The 19,933-nt window shown below is 43.8% G+C and overlaps 3 protein-coding genes across 6 annotated transcripts; 2 read left to right on the top strand and 1 right to left on the bottom strand.

Moving 5' to 3' along the window:
• Positions 1-5,668: 5,668 nt before the first annotated feature.
• On the top strand, positions 5,669-9,084 carry scg2b (secretogranin II b). Its single transcript, XM_030403654.1, has 2 exons — positions 5,669-5,806; positions 6,352-9,084. The coding sequence occupies exon 2, from the start codon at positions 6,369-6,371 to the stop codon at positions 8,184-8,186; it is 1,818 nt and encodes a 605-aa protein (XP_030259514.1). The 5' UTR covers positions 5,669-5,806; positions 6,352-6,368; the 3' UTR covers positions 8,187-9,084.
• A 202-nt stretch (positions 9,085-9,286) lies between these two features.
• Positions 9,287-15,096, bottom strand: ap1s3b (adaptor related protein complex 1 subunit sigma 3b). 4 transcript variants are annotated; one of them, XM_030402323.1, is made up of 6 exons: positions 14,907-15,096; positions 12,402-12,580; positions 12,128-12,236; positions 11,427-11,564; positions 10,616-10,677; positions 9,287-10,452 (listed from the first exon to the last, which is right to left on the bottom strand). In XM_030402323.1, the coding sequence occupies exons 1-5, from the start codon at positions 14,907-14,909 to the stop codon at positions 10,636-10,638; spliced, it is 471 nt and encodes a 156-aa protein (XP_030258183.1). In that variant the 5' UTR covers positions 14,910-15,096; the 3' UTR covers positions 9,287-10,452; positions 10,616-10,635. The 4 variants fall into 4 exon arrangements, with proteins under 4 accessions (XP_030258183.1, XP_030258185.1, XP_030258184.1 ...); XM_030402325.1 differs by lacking the exon at positions 14,907-15,096 and adding an exon at positions 14,819-14,871; XM_030402324.1 differs by lacking the exon at positions 14,907-15,096 and adding an exon at positions 14,714-14,841.
• Positions 15,097-15,225: 129 nt separating this feature from the next.
• On the top strand, positions 15,226-19,590 carry dhrs12lb (dehydrogenase/reductase (SDR family) member 12-like b). The gene is made up of 10 exons (XM_030402321.1): positions 15,226-15,508; positions 16,891-17,024; positions 17,097-17,179; positions 17,273-17,368; positions 17,447-17,528; positions 17,608-17,669; positions 17,806-17,910; positions 18,312-18,402; positions 19,090-19,227; positions 19,371-19,590. The coding sequence occupies exons 1-10, from the start codon at positions 15,453-15,455 to the stop codon at positions 19,529-19,531; spliced, it is 1,008 nt and encodes a 335-aa protein (XP_030258181.1). The 5' UTR covers positions 15,226-15,452; the 3' UTR covers positions 19,532-19,590.
• The last annotated feature ends 343 nt before the right edge of the window (positions 19,591-19,933 follow it).

Consider the following 19,933-nt stretch of genomic DNA (forward strand, 5'->3'; position numbering starts at 1 on the left):
TGTCACGCGCGGAGGTGGTGAAGTTAGAGCCGATGAGACTGCCAAACAAGTGGCCGCAGTTTTAGACTGTGATTTTAACATTTTCATTCATGAGACTGCTTGACATCTTTCAGGACACCTCTCCAACTGTGATTGAGGAGACAAAACAGACATTTTAAACAAAATAATGTTCTTCTCCTGACTCCAACAAAGTGGTTTTTGTGCCTAAACCTAACCAGATCACAGGCACGCCGTTGTCGCAGCATTAAATATGATAAGAGACGGACTCAGTGAGCACAGTTGGTCACTGGAGACACAGCTGCATTTCCTCTTCACTGCACACTTCTTCCACCACATTAGAAACACCTGCAAGATTCCAGAAAAATAAAAAGCAATCACAGACTGAAAAACCCTTTCACCAACGTCGCAGCTTATTTCGAGGAGAGGAGCTGCTCAATGTACGCCACAACAGAAACAGGAAGGGCGGACTGTGTCATCAATACTTCACCATCAGTAAATAAATAAAGTGAAGGGAGGCAGACAGACGTGCTATAATAAGCACAGAGAGAGAGAGAGAACAGGGAGGCAGCCGCTCCAATCACTTGAAATGTTTCTCTTATTACTGCTGTAACGCAAGGACGCACACAGACGGCACATCACGAGCCCCGGAGAGGAATCACAGATTCAGCCAGTGAATCTTCCACCACCAGCAACCTGCTGGGATTTGAGTTTAAAAACCTCTGATCCATCACTCAGAATCCTGATGGTGCCCAGGAGGCTGATATAACTTCAACAACAGCAGATAAAAAACAGATGCACAGACAGAGATTCAGATCAGATCGGCTTACGCGCGGAGTTACATGACACGCTCTCCAACTGCGACCGTCTAATTCTATTTAATTCATCGAGATGTAAACCTTAATTAGTGCACTGACACCGCAGAAGAGAACATTTTAATAGGAATTTGTTGGAAAGCAACGAAGTACATTTACTCAAAGGTGAAATGTGTAGGATGTGGGTGCAGAAATGGAATATGATATTAATGAGTATGTTTCCATTAATGCATAACTATGTTAGAATGAGCCTTTAATAACTACACAGGAAGAGATCCCACGGACATAATGAGAACTGGATACTGCGTCAGAGGTGGAGCCTGTGTGTTCCTATGAAAGCAGCTCGGTGGCAGGTGAAACTAAAAACAGACATAATGTCACTGGATGTTCCGAACTGTAGTGCCAGTGGAGTTTGTTTTCTAGGAATTCCAATTTTTATCAGACCAAACGGAACAAATTCTGATAGTGAAACGAGTCACTTTGCAGGGTTTTGATGCTCAAACAATAAGCCACCATGGTTTTAGCCACCATGGTTCGGCCACTATCAAATCGTCTTCAAAGCCTGGCAGTCAACCTGGGGGCTTTGCATGGTGCACCAAGAAGTTTCTACAGTAGCCCAGAATGGACAAACCAAACACCGTCTCTACAGAGGGCCTTCTGCATTTTTAGCAGCTGCTGTAATGGAGGATGAGCGAGGGGTGTTCAGTTGGTTGTGCACTGTTAGTTACCGCTAAATCCTACACACCCACACCGTACCTTTAAGTACAGTCTGAGGCACTGGACCTTGGGTATTTCCATTTCATGCTGCTTTACTGTACTCCACTAAAGTTGGACTCAAACCCCATTTACTTGAAAGCTGCATTTGTTTTCAGGATCACGAATTTAAACTCATAACATGTGTTGGATTTGTTCATACCACTGCTGCAGATTAAACTTTGTAAGAATGTAAAAAAGTTCAAAAAATGAGCGATTGATTAGTGTAATATACAGTATAACATCGCGTATCAGTTAAGGAGGTAATTTTCCTGCAGAATGAGCACTTTGACTACGATACTTTAAGCACATTTTGAAAATGATTTGAAGGAACTTTTTTTTTGCTATACAAAAAAATGGCAGAATGGCTGCAATGGCTTTATTCTACCTCATCCATGAGTTAAGTTTGAAGACCGAACATCCCACTTAAGTGCATTTCTTTCATTTTTTTTTGTGGCACATAATCACTGACATACATCACAGCAACCACACGGCATGTTATTTTTAGCTGTGAAAAAATGCACTGACATAAAAATACAGTTTGTTCCAGTGTTTTCTATTTTTGAACGTGGCCCCTTCCTGATGCAAATGGACACGAGCCACAAACATTAAACAGCTCCTCATCTGGACTAACACTCTTTCAATCGCGCCGAGAAACCTTGAACAGTATTTCATCTCAGCTCCCATCCTCTGTATGAAACATTCATCGCATTCAAATCTTATTTCCACGCAAGCGTGTCATTTCCAGTCGGTCAATCTTCGGACCACTACGACCTGAATTCATCTCCATATCGCCCTGGTGTGCTCGTTCATTCCCCCCCTCAGACTGATAGCAGACAACGGGCCTGTTCTATAATCCGTCTCTCGATGGGCGAGGGGAAGGTAACCTTTAAATGATTGATACTACAGTGTGCTGGCTGTCGTGGCCTCCAGAGCTGATACTGCGCCTTCAGGGTGGAGGCTATTTTCTGAATGGAGAGATGTGTGATGTCAGAGGAGTGATGCTGTGGGATTATACAACACGTCTCTCCTTCTGTGATTCAGTTTTTTTCTTTCTTTCTTTCCCTTTCCTCTGCTCGCTTTTGTGCACACACACACACACACAGAAAGTTAAACAAGCCAGCACGCACACAGCAGCAGCAGCAGCAGGCAGGCAGGCGGATGAATGTGTCTTTTAAACGTCAGGAGGCTCTCTGCAGCTGACGGCATGCATTCAAGTAAAAAGCACTTCCAACGTCGCTGTCGCCTCTACTTGAGGACGCAGCGTGTGGCGAAGTGAAAAGGCTGTGTGGATTTTTTTTTTCTTCTTTTTTCCCCATGTTTCGCTGGTTTAAATGGACGTGAAACGATCCCAACATGGATTAAATGAGAAGCGTGATGGAGGTGGGAGGGTCAGAGTACGCCTGAAATGGAAGAGCACTTATGTGTGTGTGGGGTGTAAAAAAAAATGAAAAAGTATGAGGATGAGTCATCCCGATGTATTGGACTGGCCATATGGCTGGCTTGTGGGGAAATGCCAACAAAGACTTAATAGCATTAGAAACATAAAACAAAATTAAAGATATTTATTACTTTTAACAACATTAAAGGACCAGCTGAGCATACGGGTCCATGTACAGAGGCTGTATCTAAAGCACAAGCTGTTTTTGTGACTCTGTCTCCAGAAGAAACAGTGACAATGTACATTTCTTGCAAACCACATATAGATAGCGACGGCTGTGGCTCAGGGGGAGAGCCAGCGTCGTGTCAATGTGTCACTGGGAAAGATACTGAACCCCAAACTGCTCCTGATGTACTGGTTGGCACCTTACATGGCAGCTGCTAAATGCCATAAAAAAGTTTAAAATATATACTGTACGTTGAGCCTTTACATTTCCTTACGTTGCAACTTTTGTGACAACGCTTCGCTCGTGTTCTGGTTTAGGCACGCAAACAACTTGGTTAGTTTCGGGAAAAAAAAGATCAGAATACCTGTTTTGGTCGGCACAAAGATGGATGAAAATCTCTCGACCTCGGGGGTTAGGGTAAGGATGCATGTTGTTTAGTTTTTTTCCCGCCAATACGATAACCAAGACTTACCCGCTTCTCATGAAGATAAAATAACTGATAATTTTGCATTTTTGTATTCTGAAACAACCTGTAGCTTACTTACTTTACTAAAACACATGGACTTTTTTCATTGTTAACTCAATAAAGTCAATTTGTCCTTTTAATTGCTGTGATTTTATTATAGGCCATGTGATGCAATATTGCAATATTCACGATAGACACGATCTTAAAGAATTAGGTATTGATATTGTTTTAATAAAACACATGATAATATCGTCTGAATAATCCAGATGTTCAGCCATGTGCATGTTTTTTGTTTTCATTTTTACAGTTATGGTTGCATACTCTTTCCACCTCCCTACGGCAATATTTTGAGCGTAATCTAGTTGCCAAAACACACATCAGACGAAGTTAAAGACAAATTTGATATCTTGCATTTGCTGCAAATATCTGTTGATATCGTTACAATAGCACTATCATGAATTTGTTTGGATAATCATGCCACAAACAAGGCTGGAAATAGTCTCAGCTCTCCTTAAAATGTTCATTTAAATGTTCAGGATAACATGTATCTTATTGTTATTAACAATAACAGCAATTTTGAAAATGCTTTGCACTAAAGTAGACGGCAAACTTGAACACTAACACACTACTGGTCAAACAGCCACATCAGCTACAGTCAACAACACAAAGGAGAAGAAGAGGGATAGAAATTCACCAGACTCCCTTGTAAAATTACTCGATTTTGCGAGTTGTTGAGTTTAGAAGAACTTTAATCACTTTGTGAAGCGCTGTTTCTCAGAAATTCTTAACTACTTGGGTGTTCTTGTAAATTCGGCTTATGTTAAAGCCTCGTTTTGGTCGGTGCTGCGGCCCCCTCAGCACCCTTGGTTCCTGCATCCATGTCTCGAACTTGGGTCACTGGCTTGGCCACCCTTCTCACCTGTAACTCCACCCCTCCCCCCTCCCCTCCAACTCCTGATGAAGTCAGGTCAAAAACACGTGAACTGCCAACATTTCATCCTGGCGACTGAGCCGATTTCAACTCTAGTGGAAAAGAAACATTTAAAAGGAAAAGGTCTGTCCAATCATATAAGGTGACTAAGGATTTTGACCTTCATGAAGGCCAATTTAATTAATACAATGTCTGAATGTGAGGGAGTCAGTGCCTTTGTGAGATGCAATTTGTTCTTTATGCAAAAGTTCAAAGATGAGTAAGAGGACGAGGATGAGATGAAGATGGAGAATGATGATGATGATGATGATGATGATGATGATGATGATGATGATGATGACATTGCCTGATGTTCCACTGGATGGAGCAATTGAAGAGTTCTTGCGAGGTTTTCTGATCTCAGTATAAACTTTGTCACCACCCGTCTCTGACCTTCTTATCGGCAGGTGCCCTGTTGTTGCACCTTCATACCGTCGACCTGCGTGAACGCCGGAGCCTTGGCCCCCAGCCGACAGGAGGGTGTTCATCACCGTCACTGTCAGGGGAGGGTGGGGGGGAGACAGAGAGAGAGGGGGAGACAGAGAGAGAGAGGGAGCTGCTGAACTGCGACAACAACTCCGCGGTGGTTTTAGCCTGTGAGTCATCGCTGGAGGGTTTTAACTCTTCATCCACCACGAGGATCAGCAGCGGTGATAGTTAAACTGCGCATTCTTTCAAAAAAAAATTTTATATATATTTCACGCCCAAAGACGCACAAAAGTGACCGTCATTGTAAAATGAAATGAAACGCATCGCGTTTTGGCTCAATTTGATGCCTTTATTTTGAAAGGAACATTTGGATATTTCTCATACCAATTTATTATAAAAAATATATATAAATATAAATATACAAGCTGAGCAGTTTAATGGTTGAATCTTTGCACAAACACACTTCTTCTTCTTCCATCCAGACTTGTACAACAGATCTTTGCGCAACAGACAGCTCAGAGCAGCTATTTTTAAAACATACAGCGAGCCTCTTTTGCCATGCCATATGATAAACCTGAATCATTTATATGGATTTTTTCTTTTCTTTTTTTTAGGACCTTCTATTGCGTGTGTTGTGTGATGACGCGGTGGTCAGGTGTTGCCTCATATAACGAGGGGAGCTGTCCCAGTGCTGAAAACAGAAGAGAACAGCACCGCTCCTGAGGAGATGCCATACACCTTCACTGCTGTCTGAGCTTTATTGCCAAAGGTAGGATTTGCAGATTATTATCTTTTGCACAAGTTCTTAATTATTTGTGGGTCGGATTGATATTCTGATGTCTTATGATTCGATGCAGCCTGTTTGATTTTTGTTTTTTTTTTACACTCGCTTTCCGCGGATACATGTTGAAATGATGGTAATAAATAAAATAATCCTTATTAATCCGGAAATAAACAACGAGCCGTTGCGAAATAGTAATTTGGTGAATTAAAGAGAAAAGAGAGGGTTATTTTTTAATGTTTATGATGGAGGTGTGTGTTGTTCAGAGGAAATGGGATGTTGAGGTTGCCCATAACAACGCGGGGAGTGACTCATCCGCTGATGTGAATGCGTCTCCCTCACGCACAGCATCCGATCATTCAATTTGCGGAGAGTAATTCCCAGATAGGCAGACGAACCCCCACATCAAAACAAGACTCGCTCACGCTTTTTTCCTCGACGCACCAGAGCACGTTTTTAGCCAGAATCAAACAAGTCCTCGATTTTGGTGTTATTTCGCCCCCCTAACGTGTTTATCCTGTCTTCATTTGCAGGTAATAAATAGCCTATAATGCTGCATTTCCACCACAAGTTGCCCGCGGGGGGAGCCGTGGTCCTGCTCGCCTTCCTCCTCAATGGATGCGCCGTGCAGGCTGTGTCTCTCCCCCGCCACTACAGGCTCCGAGGCGGGGAGAGTGAGGGACAGCCGGCCGCCTACCCGCCCAGCTCCGACATGATCAAAGCCCTGGAGTACATTGAGAACCTGAAGCAGCGGAACGGGGGCCGACCCGAACCGGTGGATTACGACGAGGTGGACAAGTTCAGGGTCCTGCTCCAGCTCGCCTCGCAGCAGGACGAGGCTCCCGGGGACCGTCAGCCCGCCCCCGGCGCCCAGAGGCAGGACATTACCGCCGAGCAGCTGATGAAAGCCCTGCTCAAGTCGCTCCAGGATCAGGCTGGGAGGGAGGCGAAGCTCGTCCCCGCATCCGCGTCCAGGAACGACCGCCGCACGCACAGGCACCGCACCAAAGACACCGAAGTCCCCGAGAGCGCACCGTCAGACTACGGTAATTTCCCCAGACCACACAAGAAATACCCGCTGATGTTCGAGGATGAGGAGAACACAGACGCCTCCAAGCGGGCCACAGAGGACCTGGACGAGCAGTACACCCCCCAGAGCCTCGCCAACTTGCGCTCCATCTTCGAAGAGCTCGGCAGGATGCCCACACTCGGCGGCCAGAAGAGAGACGTGTTCGGGGACGACGAGGAGGAAGAGGACGGCGGCCTGAGGAACCAGGCCTACGAGGACGTCGCCGGAGGAGAGGAGTGGGTCCCCGTGGAGGAGAGGGAGGAGACGGAGGACATGGTGAACGGCAGCCACGAAGAGATGGAGAGGGCGCTGGGTGAGCAGGAGGAGGCGGAGAGGGAGGAGATGCAGCGCAGGGCGAACCAGAACCAAGAGGACGCCGACGACGACACCAAGCTGGTCGATTACTACCTGTTGAAGGTCCTGGAGATGAGCGACCAGACGCAGAAGAGGGACAAGACCGGAGAGCAGAGGAAGAGACTTATCCGCCCCTCCATCCTGGACCCCCGGACGGTGAAGGAGTTGCTGGAGCTCTCCCTGAAGCTCCACGTCCCCCCGCAGGACCTTATCGACATGCTGCTCACGGAGGAGCTCAGGAAGCTCCACCGCGACCCCCACGGCTCCGCTCGCTACCCGACCGGCCAGACGCCAAAGATCCGGTACTTCAGCCGCAGACTGCCGGTGAAGAGCAAGCCCGCCCCTGAAGACATGGACAGAGAGGACTTTTTGGACATCATCGGCGTGGAGACTATCAGTAACGAGTACCCAGTCGTGCAGAGACCCATGAAGACCTCCCCGTCCTCGGACAGAGTCCCATCCGTGTCCAAGCCCGCTGTGAGTTCAGGTCCCATTAAAATCCCTCCCCCCTCCGGGCGCAGGGAGAACCTCTTTTTATCCGAGCTCAACAAAATGCCCCTGAAACGTCAGTCCGACGGTGCCGCCGCTGCTGACGATGATGAAGACGACGACGGCGGCGACGTGGAGGACGAGGTGACCACCTACCTGGCGGCCAAAATCCTCACAGAGTACCCAAACACCATCACCAAGCGGGACACCCAGGCGCAGCTGAAGGGGCAGTTCCCCTACGAGCTGTACGAGCGCGCCCTGAAGGACTACCTGGGCCAGGCGGACACTGAAAAGAGGCCAGTGGCCAAGAGGGAAACCGAGGTGGCCACCGAGGAGAGAGTCCAGCCCACGGAGGTGCAGGGGAAGGAGGAGATCACGGCCAAGACCTCGGCCCCACAGACCGCGGAGGAGGACGAGGAGAAGGAGCACCGTGAAAAGGCGGCGGCCGGGATGTAGCCTGGCGCCGCGCAAAAAGACGCACGAAATTATGAATATAGTATTTATACTGTCTCGAAAAAAAAATAAAAGTTTGGTGGACGTGATCTAGTTTACAAAAATTTCTATTATATGAACTATAGCTGGCATTAGCCTACAGATATCACCCTAAAGATACATTTTTTTTTCTTCAAAGAAATAGTCCCTACTTGCTGCAAGAACATTATAGAATTATTACTGTAGAGTCATCGTAGGAGATTTAACAAGGTTGCACAGGCGAGAGGAAAAAAAAATATTCAAAAGAGGTATCCTCAAAACACTTTCTCACTCTCAAATTGCCAATTAAACACACGGATAGGAAATGAGAACAAAGGTGAGATCAGAGTTGTTAAAAGTTCTTGTGACGTTGTGACAGGTTTGTTTACATGGATGGTGTTTGTAAAAAAAAAACAGCAGGAAAAAAAAACAGGCCTCTATTTTCAACTATAAGCAACTGAGTAATGGTATAAACGCTTGTTTTTTTTTCCATCTATGTCAGACTACTCAATTACACATGTGAATATGTATGTGAATTATAAACTATAAAGCTGCCTGGGCCTCTGAAACACAAGCGTAACCACAGTATAAAGACAGGCAGCGTGCTGGGCTGAGAACGAGTTTTGTTGTGACTCTTGATATATTCAGGGTAAGTGGATTTAATGTTATTATTATTATGATTATTATTACTACGGAGAACTATTTCCAAGTCTAAATATATCAGACCGTCGCCTGCCTTCCGACCCTTTCATACTGCGAAGCTCTGTATTGTTGGCCTACCAGTGGTTGTGCTATGTATGCTCATTTTTAAACCATTTTGTACATGTTCAATAACGTGTGATGAATCACAGATGAATAAAGCATCAGCTGTATTATTTTTCTTCTTGCTGAGTTGTGTTGCCTTATTAAAAAAAATACACACCAAACAAATCAAATGAATCACACTGTACACCTACAGCCAGCTTACAACCAGAAGAGAGCAGCTGATCTTACTCGTCCTGTTAAAATGAACAAAAGTTCCATGAGGTTTGGTGGATTTCAAACGTGTCGTCACGTCGTTAGAATGATTACTCGAAGGGAAACTGTTTATCAAAATACATTTTTTTTTTTTAATCATAAGCTCAAACATCACAAATTACACATTATAAAAGTCAGTTACACTCACACCCACACTACAGACTGCTTCTTTTAAAAAAGGCACACGTGTGAAAGGTTACACAGATTCATAACAGTAAGAAATTAGTCGTAATCAGTCTCCTTTGAAATTACAAAACATCTCAAGGGCATTAATTATAGATATGTTTTTGCAGAGGTGGGTATTTACGAAGTACAAATACTTTGTTATGCCACCTAGGTCAAATTTTCTTTTTACTCCGTTCATTTTCAAAAACAGGCTTGTTACTTTAGTTCTAATGCATTCGAGGGGAATTATTAATTATCTTTATTTTGTGTCACTGTACGCCGCCTTCCAAAGATCACAGGACTGATCACACAGATGCAGCGAGACAAAATTATGTAGAGACATAACAAGATGGGGAAAAAAGGACAGATAGATAGACTCGCATGGGGAGAAAAGGCGTCGAGTGACAAAGGCAGCGACGTGATGATGTGAGGTTCAGCTAGCTCGCCACAGAAATGGCTGGTAAAATGTCCTTCAAAAGTGATCTTACTTTCATTCTGTGAGTACATTTCAGAGCTGGTTTTTCTTAATTTTACTTGAGTAAAGAAGCTGAATCAATACTTCTGCTTTTTATACAAGTATTTGTACTTCTACTCGAGTAAAGAACATCACCTCTTTGCTTTTGAGACTGAAGTTTGTTTGAAATATTGACTGGAGTTGCACAATTTCCCCCCCAAATCAATCTGAGGTGTTGTCAGACTGAAACTGTTCACTTCCATGATTTAAATATAAATGCAACAAATTTATAAATCTAAAATAAATCACTTCATGGAGATGATTTAATTCCCCCAATCCTTGATCTCTACTTCATTTTTAAAAAAGAAAATCACAGCAATTCATGTAAAAACAACCCTCCTTCTCCTTCAGTTCAACACACGACTATGTACAAATATCAGGCTTACTTTCACATAAAGTTACACGGCAGCAACGTTTCAGGGAGAAGGCGAGCAGAACTTCTTTATGTCGAGCTCAAGTGCCATTTTTGACTCGTTAACAGTACATTTGGTTCCCTGTTGTCCTTCTCCCCCTCACGGGTTAAAATGCAGGTTTGCTCATGTACTCCTCCATGGTCTGGGGAAAAAAAGGCAGAGAAGAGCAAACATCATGTCTTAAGCCTCGTAGAGAATACATTAAAAATACAATTAATATTCACAGGCACACCACTACGCATCACCTAATGAATGCTGAGCACACCAACACAAGGAAGGTAACTAACACAAGCACAACATCTAACCTTTCTGTCCATATTCAAGGTCATCCAAACAGCTCCACCTCAAACCAATCACTGTTGTCATCCTGAAGCGATAATGGTCAAAATGAATGGGAGGCTACACTGCACACAATCCAACTCTAGATTACAAGTGTTAGTCAGCCCTTACTCAGAAGCACAAGAACAACACACCCAGTTAAACTACTGTACCACACAGAGCCATGACCCTACAGGGAAAAGCGGGGAAGCGTCAGACAAACACTAAAACCTACAACGCCACGTTCCAAGGGGGAAATCTGTCTCTCACTCGCTGTAACACTGGCAGAGAGAGAGAGAGAGATACTCACACAAACACACACACACACACACATAGAGGGGCGAGGAAAAACAGCAGCACAACACAAATCTATAAAACAAAAGGGAGCAGCAGCTACATCCACAAACCTATCGACTACAGGAAAAGATGACAGACACAGCAGGGGACTCAGCAGCACCACTGTTAATTGAACTCATTATGACACTGACTATTTCCCATGTACTGAAACACGTTCCCACACTGGAGCTCGAGTAGCATTCACGATTATTGTTGTTGTTTAGTGAAACATAAAAAAAAATAAAATAAAAAAAAAACAATTTCAAAACCTTTCTAAATACCCCACAGCTGAAAAAAGAGACATAATCAACTCCAATCTACGTCCAAAAACATGTCACCGATTGTTTCATTACGTCGAGCCATGCAACACATGTCACATGTTCACACCACAGATGCAAGCCAGGCCTCGTGTTGTGTTGTTTATGAGAGAGAGTGTGTGTGTGTGTGTCGGGCGCTTCTCACCTCCTGTAACATGTCGGAAGATTCGATGCAGCGATTCACTATCTGTTTGGAGGTTTCCTGTATTTCGCCTCCCATTAGAAACTCGTCCAGGATAAAATAGGCCTTCTCAAAGTTAAAGATTATGTCCAGTTCACACACCTGAGAGGAGGTATGATCATTGTAGTTAATCCAATTAAAGAAAAAAAAAAACAGCAAATAGCCTCTTAATTAAATCTTCAATCAGTTACACTTGAGGCTACAGTTGCATTTTAGGGATGCACAATATTGGATTTTTGCCGATATCCTATGTAACGATACAGGATAGGTGGTATTCTTGTGCCGACTCTTAAGAAGAGTGATGGATCGGTTTTAATGAAGTGTATTTTACGATGACTTAATGAGGCACTTAAGCTCGTCTTAGTTTGGTGTAAGTGAGAAACAGGCTACTGGACTGTCTTGCATTATAAGTAGTAGTACATTAACTTCAGTAGACCTCTCCATCAGTGGACATACTGTAGATGTCAACACTCTTGTTTCTTCACACCCTGTCGATAATGTTAGTTCATCTATTATTTTACGGCCACATCTTACAAATTGCCCCATTAAAAAGATGCCAGTGTATAATTTTAAAGCCTTTTTCTGGCTGATAGCGATGCCATGCCGATACTATCATGAATCCCTACTGCACAGTGGATAAAAGAGGGTGAAACACAGTGAAGTACATTGCCAAAGTATTTGTCCAGCAGCTCCACGTAGCGATGAATAACCTCCAGGGCTAACAGCTCGTTCTCCTGGTCCTCTATGGCCAAGCAGAAATACAAGCTGGCATACCTGAGAAAAAAACGTAAACACAGTGATGACTTTCAGATGACAGAAATAAACAGAGGAGTTATAAGTCATATAAACAGCGGTTGGAAGATACGGGGGCTCCTGCTGATTAACAAGCAGAGAGAGTAATCTGAGCTGGTTGCGTAAACATGTGGGGGCAGCTCCCACCTCTTGTAAATAATCTTCAGGTCTTTCCAGTGCAGGAAGTTGCAGGAACGCGGTTGCCGTGCCAACACCGCGGAGGTCATGTCCCTGATGATCTTCTTCTTCTCGCGCTCTGCCATGGGCGTGAACCACTTCTGAAGACGCAGCTTCCCCTGGCGACTGAAGAGCAGCAGGAAGCGCATCTAGCAACACACACACGCCACAAGGTCAGTGTGACGATCGTGATCCAAGCACCGACTGACGGGGGTGACTTGGATGAACCCACACACACACGTCCACACACACTCAATGCTGAGGACATTATTAACTACCCTCTGAGGGTCAAACCAGTCGTTAGCTGTTGCCACGGCTCCTTAAAGAGTAACTCAACGACATCACCAAAGAGGGGAAAAAAACGATTGACAGGCAGAAACGAAGGTCAACACACGACTGAGGAAGAGGTTGTTTGCAGTTCCCTTTTCCGATCTTCAAGACAGTCAGGTTTTGGATGTTTCCTCGCATTGGAAATAGATTTGGCTGCAAATCAAAATGTGAAATGAATTACATTAATTGCACTGACACACTGTTTCCTTTAAGTCTTCAGCCCATTGTTGATTTAAAACAAGTTACACAGCTGTCCGCTTGTGAAGTTCTTATCTGGATTAATGTTTTTTTTTTTGTGTCACAACTTTGGCTGATATTTAAATTTGAGCTATAAGTAGAAAACACTTAAGTCCCCTTCACAGACCCACCAGTGCAGAAGTAAAAAAAAAAAAAAATCAGTGTTCAAACCCACTCAGATGTGACACGAAGAGCTAGTAAGTCAGAGTTAATTACAAGGAAGTGTGAAGAGCATCGTACACAAAATATTTCTCATTTGTAGCTAAAATGCAGCCATGGTGTCTTTTTAATTCTTTAGATTTAAATTATAAGTTAACTGAAAGATGAACACTCACTTCCTTATCACCCCGACCGTCGCAAAAAGACTTTATTGCTCAACAGGAAATCTAGATGCAAAACAGCAATTCCTCAGTGGCTTCATTTGTTGGCCGAATACCTCTCATTGGAACGAATGACAGCAGATGGGTGGGTGTTAGTGGTCTTTATGTTTTAGTTTTAGTATGTTTGGGTTTGTTTGTTCTTTGTTTGCTTTCTTTTCATTTGAGTAATTTTCTTTGTTTTTTATTTCTTCCTATGTAAACACTATTCTTCTTTTGGAGTGTCGTCACTGTGTTTGTTACTGCACAATAACATAAACACATTTTTTAAAAGAGAGAAAATGATGCTCATAATGTTGAAAGTCTATGGAACATTTCTGGAGCTTTACAGCAAAACAAACTCTGCTGCATCCTTTTAAAACAACTGAAGTAACCGACTTGTTTTAAAATGTAAGGAAAGCTACGCTAAGCTAAAAATGTTAGCACACGGCCCAAATGAAGTAGGTGCACAAGATTGACCTTGTATCACAAGTGTACATAATGGATTTTGAAAACGTTGTATGTTTTTAAAACAAGTCCCCATCTACTTCAGTTGTTTAGGAGAACGCTGTTTTACTGTGAAACTCCAGAATTGTTTTGTGGACGATGAAACTTCCCCCGACTTCATCAGCACAAGGGTGAGATAATGACTTAGTTTTCATTGTCATTTCATTTCATTTCATCTTATAGAGGGTCCATGTATAATACTGAACCTAAATGTTGCCGTGGCAGGTCATAATAAAATCAGAAGAGTAAATAAAAGGCTGGAACTCCTGCTAACTGTAGCTGCCGTTGGCTAGCTGATATGTTTGAACTGTGAAATCGCTGGTGAGTATGCTAACTATAGCAGATATTGTCAAAACTAATTTTTCCATCACATCCTGTGGATATTTTTAGTTAATTTTTTTTGTGTTGTAGTCTAATATAATTCTTACATAATGCACCTTTAATGTCTCGCCATACATGACATTTAAAATAACTGAATTGTTGGAGAAACCAACACATTCCACATGGGGACATTGTTGTACAGTGCGGAAATATCAATTTCCTCAAATTTTGGTGCCATTTTCAGGAAAATGTCAGAGTTCAGCTGGACTGAGGAAGATGAGGACATACCTGTTTTTGTGGACAGGTAAAGGACAGCAGTGTAATAGAATAGAAAAAACAGGCGTAGAGACTTTTCCTATACTGGTTTTTCCAGGTGTGTATCCCTTGTATCAGCCCATAGGCAAATCATTATGGACAGCAGGGCAGGGCTCGACACAATGTGACGAAACCTGTTCTGATGGAGGGGGATAAAGGAAACGCACACCTCACTTCCGACTGTCGCTTAAACACTGAAAAACACTAAAAACTCACGAGTAAAACCAAACACAGCTGCTGTTCGGCTGTCCAGGCAGGAAGAAAACCGGCCTCGAGATATAAGGAAGTGGTGCGGAGGTGCAGCTCCTAGCTTTAGCTTACCTGGCTGTCAGCGACAACAGGTGCGACAGGTGAACAGCAGGCTGACGCTGCTATCTTACAGGCATGCGCAGAATACAAAAACACTCACCATATTTGACCCGGCAGCTCTGAACGCATCCAAAGATTAATAAAAAAAGAAGAAGAAGAGGAAGTTTAACCCTCACAAAGGGTCAAGCGGGCCGGCTGAACGCATATCTGTCCGTCGTCCACCACAGTCGAGTGTAGAAAGTTGGTTAACTCCGCCCCCCCCCTCCTCCTGGCAGCCGGGGGGAGCGGTGCCTGCTGGACGCGTCACCAAAACCTCCCCAGCATCTGGATTGGCTGCTCCGTGTTTGTGTTGCGGTGATGCGGACCTGTGAGGACCGAGCACGTGACGAGGACGAAGCGTTTCAATGAATGAGCTGATGAAAGTTTAACTAAATGTCACTTGACTGCTGAAGTGTCGATCCCAGGCAGCGTCGGCAGAGAGCAGCAAGTGCTCCCCTCCCTCCCTGCCTCCTCCCTGCCTCCCTGCCTGCCTCCCCCCCTGTCTCCCCCCTGTCTGTCTGCTTCATGTGATCAGTGCTGGACAGGACAGGGACTATTGAGAAGCTGCTGCTGCTGCACTCCTGTTTGAGATCGTTTCTCCCTCCAGATGTCTCTGTACAGAAACGCTGTCTGGTTTTTGAGTGGGATCCACCAATACACAAGGTCAGTCATCACCACCGAGCCCTACCTTTGGAGTTAATCTACAGGTGTGAAGAAACTTCTACCAGGTGATGCTTTCTCAGCTTAAATCACCGTGTATGTGGCCTCACAACACCATCTGTCTAAATGTAGGGTTTGTGATCTGTAAGATGTGTTTGATATCATGTATTTTAGCCCACAGGCTGGTAAACAGGGGGATATCAAAGGTCTGGTCACTGTATGGCACACATCACCACACAAACTGGCCTCTATTTACAGTGACAATAGTTCCATTGACGGCTGATGTGTCTCGAGGATGACTTTGCATCGCTGAATCTGCTGGAGCTAAAATGTGGAGATATTGCAGATTGTCACTCTTGTGTGTTAGAAGTAAAAAGAATCAACAGTCGTCGTCAAATCTTCGGGGCAGCAGACTTTTACTCAAGTACCACTCGTATGGGTGACTTTCCCTTCGGCCAAAGTAATGTTTTGACATGACATCTTTACTTTTTAATCAAGTATGACTTCGGGGCACATATTTAACAGTGATGGGATACAATTATACATATGTGTGTTTTACAATTAACGCTTGAAGTTATGAAGGCTTGACGTGATTGAACATTTTTTTACTTGAGATTTCATTAAACATTTTTTTTTCTTTTTACAAAATGAACCAAACAGTCACTCACAAAGAGGAAGATCTCGGTTTTAAAGGTAAACTTAAATCCTTAAACTAAAAAGGAATCAGGTTTCAATCTGAATCGAACACCAGTACTCAGATACGGATGTGGAAAATAAGAGTTTGTTGCTGATATGCTTTTTAGTGTTGTTAATTTTGGTCCCTAACCTATTACAAGAATATAACTGAGCTGTTTAAAGTCTTTCAGCGCGTCATTACACTATCTTTGAAAGAGCACAGCTTGAATCTAATTTAGTTTTAAAGGCGCACAATGAAGTTTTTGGGTCGGAAAATCTAATCGGATGAGAAATATCTCCATGAATTGATTTTTACGACTGAATAAACTGTTTTTAAAGAAGATCACAGCTTCTTTAATTTAGTTATATCTGCAGGAATCTTCTAAGTTGCCACCTTTCAAGCTCCAAACTCTGTCCTGGGGACCTCATTACCTTCTAACCACAGCTTGTTCATTCAGTCGTGGAAAAACAGTCATCAAGTAACTGTTTCTGAGATGGTGTTATTACTTATTAATACTCTAGATGATGCTTTTCTGAGTTTTAATTTATTTTCCCAAACTACACAGTGCACACTTACAGTTCATTTAACAGGTCAGGAAATGTCATGTCATTTGCCGAAAGCAGTCAACAAGGCGAACATCAGCCGATACTGATGTTCTGCTGATATTACCGTGCCCTATTTAGCGGTTTGGTTTCCTGCTTGCCTTTAGGAACGGATATGAGGCTGCATCTAAAGACTTTGAGCCCCAGGACCTGAGCGTGTCCGTCGTGGGAAGGTCTTTCATGATCACCGGGGCCAACAGTGGAATCGGCAGAGCCACAGCCATGACTATAGCCAAGAAAGGTATTAATTCCCTGATAGGTGTCACGCAGCTCACACTGATAGAAAATTAAAGCCTCGTGCTTTTCTTCCCAGGTGGGACCGTCCACATGGTGTGCAGGAACAAAGACAAAGCAGAGGAGGCCAGGGAGGACATCGTCAATCAGTCTGGGAACACAGTGAGTGTCGGGGAACATGAGGTGATGCAAATCTCATGATTGGTGAGAGAAAGTGATCCGCATCTGTTTTTTTGTTTTGTTTTTTTTTTCCAGGAGGTACACGTCCATGTTGTGGACTTGTCAGAGACACACAAGGTGTGGGAGTTTGCAGAGGCCTTCAAGAAGCAGCATCCATCCCTGAACGTGTTGGTGGGTATCACCCTGATTCCTGTAAGCTCCATCACACCTCAGCTGTTCGGTCTGACTTCATCAGTTTTTTCCCGACAGATAAACAACGCCGGGTGTATGGTGCACAAGAGAGAGCTGAACGCCGACGGGCTGGAGAAGAACTTCGCCACCAACACGATGGGTGAGACGTCGTTCTGCTGGTCTAACTGTGCCACGCTGCTCTGACAAGCACGTTCAACTGTGTGACTCCTTCTCTTTAGGAGTGTACATCCTCACCCAGACTCTCATACCACTTCTGCAGAAGAGCCGGGATCCCAGGGTGGTATGATCACACACAAACACACACAGACACACACACAGTGCTCATCTGCATCATGTGGACGGCATAAAGCCACTTTTGTCCAGGCTGTGGTGTCTGTGGTCTGAGCACACTGTGCCTCTTTTCTCCTGACTGTTAGATCACTGTGTCCTCAGGAGGCATGCTGGTCCAGAAACTCAGAGTGGATGACTTGCAGTCAGAGAAGGGCCACTTCGATGGTGTCATGGTCTACGCCCAGAACAAGGTACCGATCCAGGTTATGAAGCACATTGAACTGAAGTGCAATTTTGAGGCACTTCTTGTACTTCTACTTCACTACATTCAGAGGCAAATATTGTACTTACTTATATACTTTCTACTCCACTACATTTATTTGATAGCTTTAAAATTTAGATTACTAATACAAAATGTAAACCAGGTAATAAAGGGTGAGAACCAAGTGACATATTGGGTAGAAATTAGTTCTATGTATTAAAATAAAAGTCTTAACGAGCTTGTTCTACTGCCAAAGGGGTACATTTGAATTCTAAACCCACCCAGAGTTATTAATCCAATAACTATGTCTATGTTAAGTTACAGTTATGAAAGAAGACAAAATAGCAGTGAATGATGCTGCAGAGGTAACAGCGTGTTGTTTCTCCTCAGAGGCAGCAGGTGGTGCTAACAGAACAGTGGGCCAAAGCCAACCCAATCATCCACTTCTCTGTGATGCATCCGGGCTGGGCGGACACACCAGGTACACGCTCCCCCAAAAGGGCCTGAACACTTGAGGAGCTGCTGGTGTTTTTCTTTTTCTCTCTTTGTTTCTTTCTCTTTTTTTTTGAATGAGCAGACAACCTCACACAAGCTACACACAGTTGCTCACCAGTCAGATAAAGCGGTGGCTCTCCAGATGGTGGTGCTATAGCAAAGGTTTAAAGTCCAAAACGCTTGAAAATCCCATGAAAGGCAACCAAAGCAAAATCAAGCTGACACTAACTATGGTAGGAAGTAAACTGATGAGCTTACAGCTGCTCCTTCTCTCTCTCTCTCTGGTTTTTTTGAGCAATTACAAAATATGTCACTCTTATATACTTTCACAAATGGTAAACCTTATTAGATTACTTAAATATTCTTTCTAGTTGTTGTTATCATCCAAACAGCCTAAAACAAACAAAAAGTGTGACCATGAACCCCATTTTGAACATCTGCCGTCACAGCATTAATAACATTGATCTAATTGCTGCAATTTTGAGCCACGAAACAGAGGATGAAGTATTTACCCTTTTTTAATCTTGCCACATTGACATTTTTTTTTTGTTAAATGAATAAGACATCTACATTATTATGTACTAGAATGAGCTATCGAGGGAAAAACTACTTAAAAAGGTGTGTTTTTATACTGAGCCTGCAGATCAGATTTTTTCTTTTTACATGTTTCCAGCTGTTTCTACATCAATGCCTCAGTTCCACCACATGATGGGCGAGAGGCTGCGCAGTGTGGAGCAAGGAGCTGACACCGTGGTGTGGTTGGCCTTATCCCGAGCCGCTGCCAGAACTCGCAGCGGGCAGTTCTTCCAAGGTGAGCCGCATCGAGTCTGACAGGTTCTCCCACTGCACATACAGAGCCGCTCTTTTCCATTTCCCCGCCATCCTCTCAGGAGAATTCAGACATCATCATCACCAGCTGGCATCACTTGTTCTGACAGACTGTTTGTGTTGCAGATCGCAGGCCTGTTGCGGCCCACCTGCCTCTGGCCTGGACCCGCAGCTCTGCAGAGGAGGTCCAGAGTTTCATGAGTCAGCTGGAGACTCTGGCGTTCAGTGTCGTTCAGCCGCAGCCTGATGGAGAGCTCAACGGACCGTCCAGACCTCAGTTTGTCTGAACTGTGACGTAAACGATACACAGCATGTCATTCACCCATTAAAGCAACAATTACATGAATGAAAGTTTCTTTTATTCGTTATGTTTAATCTTTTCTGATATACCGTCTCATTCTGCTCATTGATTTTTAAGTATTTTCAGCAGTGACTGAATGTAATTTTGCTCAGGTTCTGTACACAAGTACAATTTTGAGGTACGTGTACTCTACCCGAGTCTTTCCATGTTCTGCTCCCTTATACAATCACTGGATTATATTTCAGAGGGAAATATAATACTTTGAAGTTTAAATGTATTCATCAGCAATGAAAAATGCTAAATATCAGACCAGTCAGTTATTTGACCCACCGTAAACAGTATATAGTCACTTGTAAATATACATGTGATTTACTTTTGATGTTTGTAC

Source organism: Sparus aurata, chromosome 21, assembly GCF_900880675.1.
Source record: "Sparus aurata chromosome 21, fSpaAur1.1, whole genome shotgun sequence".
Lineage (NCBI taxonomy): Eukaryota > Metazoa > Chordata > Actinopteri > Spariformes > Sparidae > Sparus > Sparus aurata.